At 34.0% G+C, this 7,555-nt stretch overlaps 1 protein-coding gene across 1 annotated transcript in view; it reads right to left on the bottom strand.

The window, feature by feature from the left end:
* Positions 1–247: 247 nt before the first annotated feature.
* The window catches only part of LOC110031450 (protease Do-like 8, chloroplastic), a gene marked incomplete at its 3' end in the record, with an annotated part of 51,068 nt that continues 43,760 nt past the window's right edge, over positions 248–7,555 (bottom strand). The window contains 3 exon segments of the mRNA XM_020734649.1: positions 248–355; positions 759–845; positions 6,925–7,004. Of these exon segments, the coding sequence (XP_020590308.1) occupies positions 248–355; positions 759–845; positions 6,925–7,004 (275 nt within the window).

Below are 7,555 nucleotides of genomic sequence, written 5' to 3'. Positions count from 1 at the left end.
GTGTACTCCCACAGTTCACATTTAGAATTAAAGTGTCAAAACAGACTATTTACATGGATTTTAAGTGTCAAATTTGTTCCTAAATCTCTTCAATGTGGGCGGAGATAATTCGCTAGTATAGGGACTAAATTGATATTTTTATATTCTGAGAATAAAATGACCCTGAAAAAAAGGCGGGACCATTTTAACACTTTTCTCTTTAGAACTATTACATATTTTGCACCAAATAATTTCGCTAAAAACTCACAGGCTTCTCATCAACAGCAAGAATGATATCACCCAGTAATATATTGCCTGTAAAACCTCTTCTTGTAGGAAGCAGACCTGCCTTTGCTGCAAGACTATTAGCAGTAACCTGAATGACAATTAAAAAAGAAAGGAACCTTACTTTGCAACGGTATTTTCCACCATCAACAGTGATAAAAATAAAAATAAAAATAATGAAGAGCATTTAAATACATAATACAAAATTCATATGTATTTACTAATCTAAAACCTACATTTTCATAATTACACTGATAACATTAAAATCTTTAATATCACATCAAAATTATCCGTCACCCCCTTTAAAAGTGATGCATAATTTCATTCATAGATTTAAAACACCCAAGTGTCATGTACGTAAATATTAAGTTTAGGGTAAAATATGTAAATTCATATGAACTGTGTGCCACGTATGTAAATTTTCCCTGATAATAAAACATGGAAAGCAATTACAAGAGCCTTTAATAGACTTGTAGTGAAAACTACTAATATACCTGCAGCACCAAGGCTCCTTTCCTAACGTTTAATTGATTAGCAACAAGATCGGAAGCAACCTCAATATTTAAGCCAGCACGAACAGCCTTAAATTAAAAGAAAAAAAATAAGATTAATAAGAACTATGTGAAGGTCAGTAATTTTGCTTGGTCCACAAGCACAGTAGCTAAAGCAAATAACAAAAAACTTTCAGCCAATGTGCGTCAAGTGGATTTGAGGAAATCTAAAGTTGCTTGATTGCATGAAAACGGTCAAGGCACTGCGTACTCGTGCAGGCTAATTTTTTCTCGACAACTTTAGCATAACATTCAAAAACGTATTGTTAGATATTAGTCTTTTTAATGGTAAATTTTAATTTACAAAATTTGTTGCTATTTGTTATTGTGAACTAGAATCAAAACAATATTTAAAGCTAACTATGTTTTAAACCATATATCATTAAAGGGAAACAGTGGTATTAAAAGTAAAGCTGCTGCAAGTTGAATAAATGAATTAAAAAAAAGTAATAACTCATCAAACATTCAATAAAAATGAAAGGATGATTCATACAGTTGAACACTACATAGTAGGGGACAAATCTAATGATGATTATAACTGAGAGAGAATCATTTATACTTGGTTGACTAAATGACATCAAATAAAAAGCCAAAATGACTTAGCAATAGAAAACCAAAAAACCTCATGATAAGTCACTTTTCCGCCTAGAAAATAGTGTTAAACTTGGTGGAATTTACGAGGAACTTCGAGGAAAAAAAACTATTTTTCTTATTAAACTAATACAGCGGATAACAAATATATATAAAGCTCAAACTAACCCTCATATAATTGGAGAGAAATTCAAATCACCATGATAAGAAGTAAATAAATAAAAATGCAATAATTGATAATTAAGGGACAATAATTTCTCCCCCTCACATGTAGTAGCAGGCACTCAATTTCCTAAACCGTAGACCAATGTGGTCCACGGTTACATGCATATTAACACTTCCCCAAACTTCCCATCAAATTGGGTTGTATATGTCATACATCCCAAACTTACAGCTGAGATCACTAAATGATTTCAAGAAAGAGCATTGGTAAGAATGTCAACAATCTGATATTGAATTTGGGATATAGTTTAGCTGGACAACACCTCAACTGACCTTCTCGGAGATAACGTGTATGTCAATCTCTATATATCTGATTCAATCATGATATACTGGACTTTTTGAAATATTGATGATCGATTGACTATCAACGAACATTTTAATAGAACTTTTGTTTTCCATGTGTAATTCCACCAGTAACCTTTTTAGACGCATCCCTTGACAAATTCCTAGGTCCATAGCATAATACTCAACTTATGCATACTTCTTGCCACCCCAACTTGCTTTTTATTTCTCCAAGTAACTAAGTTACCTCATACAAACGAACAACAACCCATGATAGATCTTCTGTTAGTCAGTTCTCTTGCCAAGCTAACATCAGTGTAGATCTCAATGCTAAGGTTTTCAGTTTTCTTGTATATCCACCTACATCCTAGAGTTATCTTTAGGTACCTCAAGATTAGAAAGACTGCTCCTAAATTATCTTTATTTGGATCGCTCATATATTGGCTCGCTAAACCCACAGGAAAAGCAATGTCATGTCTTGTATGTAACAAATAAATAAGTTTCCGCACAAGCCTTTGATAACTCCTTTTTTTCAACTGGGGTGTTATCTTCTTATTTTGATGGTCATCAATTGGGATCCATAAGAGTATCTATTGTTTTGCACCCAGACATTCATATCTCTCCTTTAATGATTCAAGGATATATTTTCTCTAGGATATGACAATGCCTTCTTTGGATCTAGTTAATTTCATTCTCATGAAGTATCTTAAAGTTCCAAGATCTTTGATCTCAAACTCAGAAGTTATAATTTTTGTATTGTTTCAAGTTCCCAATAAGATAATATCATCTATATATATAATAAGGATGGTCACCATACCTTTTTTATTTGATTTCATTAGTAAAGTGTGATAAGTTTGACACTGATAGTACTCATTTGCAAAAATAGACTTGGTGAACCTTTCAAACCATGCTCAGAGTAATTGTTTTAACTCATACAATGATTTCTTTACTTTGTACACTAGCTGATTATTTGTGTTGTTCTTTAATACTAAAGAAATCTCCATATACACTTCTTTCTCAAGATCTCCATTAAGAAATATATGTTTTATGTCTAACTGATGTAAAGGCCAGCCCAAGTCAACAACGAATGATAAAATACTCGTATTGAGTTAAGTTTCACCACAATGCAAATGTCTCCTTGTAGTTGATCTCACAAGACTGAGTGAACCCTTTTGTTACAAGTCTAGCCTTGAACATTTTTAAGCTCCTATTTGCTTTGTATTTAAAATTGAATATCCATTTGCACCCTACGTTTCTTTTCGCATCTGACAGAGTGATTATGATCCATATACTATTATTTTCAATGGCAAGAATCTCTCATTCCACAACTTTTTTCCAAGCAGGAATAAATAAAGCCATTTGGATTGAATTTGGGACCTGCACATTATTCAGGTTCTGAACAAAAAATTTGTAAGAGGAAGATAATTTTTCATATGTCACAATTTCTTCTATCGGGTGTTTTGTGCATTATTATGATTCTTCTTCCTCTTGGTTCTCATGATTTGTTGACCCAATATATGTATGAATACTTGGGGTGTGTGAAGTTGGTTCTAGCGATTTGCATTTCTGATTTTGCATATTATCCTTTACCTGCTCACTAAGCTTTTTTTTTTCCGAAGTTCTTGATTCTTGGTGAGAGTTGTGGAAGAATTTAATGGAATAGTAAGTTCCCGTTGAGATTGATTTGTGATAGTCGAGACAAGAGTGGGTTCATAAAGGATAAAAGGGAGGTGAGCTTGAGGTTTTTGAATTGTACCCCAAATCTGATGTTCTCTCTAACTCTCCTCCTGAATATTAGATTTGGGTAATATGATTAATTTTCAAAGAAGATGACATCCATGAAATTGTAAAGTTTTTATGCTTCTGGAGAGTAGCATTTAAACTTCTAAGTTTGGTCTTGATTTGATTGATGTGATGTAGATGAACAAAATCAATGCAACCAAAAATTTTTAGAGGTGGGTGAGAAGTGAAGGACTGAATGCGGGGGTATGATTTTATGAGGGTGTTGAGAGGTTTGTTAAAGTTTAGCACTATGTCGGGCATTCTATTTATGAGATAAGTAGATGTGAGAATTGCATCCCCTCATAAGTGTTTGGGTACATTGATAGTGAATAGAACTGAACGGTTGTTCACCTCGAGAAGATGTTTGTTCTTTTTCTCAGCCACATCATTTTATTAACACAAGAACTTATATGAATAATTCAATTTTTGAATAAATAAGGGCCGAGAATGGAGTTGCAGTAGTCTTTTGCATTATCAATTTGAGAATTTAAATTCTGCTCTGATATTTAGGGAGGATCATGTTTTGAAAGGTTTCAAATATGTTAGTGTAATCATAAATGAAGATGACAAACCACCTACCTCCACTTATATTTTTTATTATTGAGGGCTCCTTGATTTCGCTATGAACCATAAAGAAGGGATGAGTTGGTTTGTATTCTAAGCATGAGTACACTTGTCAAGTATGTTTAGCAAGTCGACAAGTTTTGCACTGATAATAACTAGGCTTTTTGTTGATAAACAAGTTGTGATATGATTTTTTAATACAATAAAAATTAGGATGCCCGAGGTGAAAATGTCATAATATAACTTGACTTATGACAAACAAACTCAAATACAAGACTTGACTCAAAGGATTATGAATGGTGGGACGGTCCTTTTGAAGTGGGAGTCCTAATAAGCAGATAAAATTTTTGATACTTTTCAACACTGACAATCACTCTTCTCGAGTCCATCAACTAATACTTTTCAACACTGACAATCACTCTTCTCGAGTCAAATTGAAATTCACACAAATTATGATAGAATTTAGTAACAAAATTCATAGCACGAATAAGTTTACTGATAGACAGTAAATTACAGTTAAGTTTAGGAACATAAAGTATGGATTAAAGTATAAGATCAATTGTGAATTTCACACTTCCTCTTCCTTCCACAGATGTGGGAGTTATATGTAATTCTAACTGCTACATGATGTTTGCAAGAATGGAAGGATTGAAAAGCAGTGATATCACCTTTTATGTAATCAAATGCTCCAAAGTCCATTATCTAAGATTGATTCTTCTTATTGAGAGCAACAAGAGCAGAAGGAAGATTATCTTGATGTGCTAGAACATTGGTGGAAGGCTCATAATATAGTCCTAGAAGCCTTTGGAGAGCTTCAAGTTATCCTTATTGAATAGAGCATGTTCATGAGCCTTGTCTTCATTTAATATTGTATTTGCTAGATTTTTTCCATCACCTTTGATTTTGTTGGGTTTCCAATATGCAAGTTTTCCATAAATTTTTGAACATTTCTACTTCAGATGACCAAGTATTTTTGCAATGTTCACACCACAGTTTGTTCCTCTTAGATTTGTTATCCTGTGATGATAATATTCACACCACAGTTTGTTCCTCTTAGATTTGTTATCTTGTGATGATATATGAGTGTATAAAGCTGAGTTGTCAACATTTGATATAACAGGATTATTTGCCATCAAGAGTTTATTCCTACTCTCTTCCTTTCGTACTTCAGCAAAGGATTCATGAATTGAGGAAAGAGGTTTGATTCTCATGATTCTTTCTCTGACTACATCCAGTTCCTCGTTGAGTCCTAGATGGAAGGTGAAGGTTCTCTTTTCTTCAACAATGGTTTTGTAAAGAACAGAGTCCTATGAGTACCTCCATATGTGTGTTTCATACATATCAATATGGAGCCAATATATGGATAAAGTGTTCAACTATTAAGTGACATTCAGCTCACTTCGTCCCAAGTCATGTAATCTAATTTTAGTGCCAAACTAACTCAAAGGTGTTGTCAACACTTGAATAGCTTCCCCTTGTGGTTGACGTGACATGACATAACCATGTGATCTTCAATCTTCCAAGTTCAATGTATAGGATTTGTAATTTCTGGTGTAGGATTTCCCTTGGTAAAATAATCATCTTTTCATTTATCATAGATGTGCATGAACACAGATTGAGACCAGTAGAGGAAATTATTGTCATGTTCTTTGTGATTGGTGATGCGGGAGGATATTTCAGATGCTACAGAATCAATTATATATTAGGTTTAGGTTCAGAAGTAACTTATAGAGAGGAATATGTAGCTTTCATGCCGTATTTGGTCATTATATGATTCCGACAGGAAGGAGGCTCGCTAGGGAGAAACAGTTGGGGGAAATGAAATTTCTTCTTTCTACCGGAGAGACAAACCGTCTATCGTCGACATAGGATTTCCATTAGAGAGAAAATTCTCAAGATTCTCGCCGAAGAAGAGATCGGTGGTTGGGAAGCGGGAGTAGCGTCCACAGGGACGAACACCTAGATTTAGTGGAGTAATGCCTGCAGGGAAGGACCATCAGCAGGGAGGAGATAGCAAGGAGAGAATCCGAAAGGAGGAAGGAGAGCTAAGATTTGTTTCCAAGCTCCGATGCCATGTGAAATTTCGGAGGAACTTTTTTAGAGGAAAAACTCTCTAATTTTCTCATTCAACTAATACAAGTAAATAACAAATATATATACAATTCAGACTAACCCTCGTACAATTAGAGAGAAATTCAAATCATCATGATAATTAGGAAATAAAAAAAAACACATTAATGGAAAATTAAGGAAGAATAATTTCTCCCTCTCAAATGTAGGGCCGGACCCACGGTTTTCTCAGTGAACCCATATGGCCCACGGTTATATGCATATCAACAAACTTCATAACTTTTTTGCATCAATTGTGATCAAACTCAACTTAAATATTAAACCTAACTAGAACTTATTCATGACTTCAGCAACAGAAAACCAAAAAATCTCATAATGGAATGTCAACAAGAAAAAATTGGAAGATGTATGCGCAAACAGAACGTCATCAGAGACTTGTTACATGAACTAATTGAAATGTAACTTGTTCATGCTGAAAAAGCAAGTTATATTGTTTAGCATCTAGTTTGATAAGAATTAACGATAATTAGGAATCTACATTAATCCTAACCAGCTAAGCTTAAACAATCAGAATATGCTTGAGAGGAACAGAACATACTTTTCCAAATTTGATCAACTGAGGTACAATCTTAAGAACAGTTGATGATGGAATTGCAAAGCCTACTCCAGCAGATGTCCCTGAAAAGTTAAGGGAAAAAAATAAGTGCCCAAGTAAATGAGCAAAGGTAAATCCAGTTCGATAAAACCGACATAAAATGTGTCTCGTTTCAACACCACATGCGTACTCCAGTTCGATAAAACCGACATAAAATGTGTCTCGTATCCCTTTGGCACTTACAAAATGTGGTTCAACACCACATGCGTAACATGCGTACCAATAGATGACTGCATTCTAATGTTGTCAAAAGAAAATTTATAATGCAAAGAAATTATAGTTAATCACAATTGGTCATCAGTTGCTTTTCTGCATGTCGGTCAACAGTTAATCACAATTGGTCATCAGTTGCTTTTCTGCAGTTCATGTCTTAACAAATCAACGTGATTGTTGAATCAGCAGATTCGTGATAATGCCATGCGCATGGGTTAACATAACTTATATTTTTATAAATAGAAAAGGCCAAAATGGTCCCCCAACAATTTGCATGGGGTAAAAATTATCTCATGACTATTTAATGATCCCTGGCAGGACTATTTTAATTCCGATTTCAAAATTCTATGGATTATTTTAA

Source organism: Phalaenopsis equestris, unplaced genomic scaffold (assembly GCF_001263595.1).
Source record: "Phalaenopsis equestris unplaced genomic scaffold, ASM126359v1 Scaffold000820, whole genome shotgun sequence".
In the NCBI taxonomy this organism is placed as follows: domain Eukaryota; kingdom Viridiplantae; phylum Streptophyta; class Magnoliopsida; order Asparagales; family Orchidaceae; genus Phalaenopsis; species Phalaenopsis equestris.
This window is presented reverse-complemented; position numbering and strand designations above follow the sequence as displayed.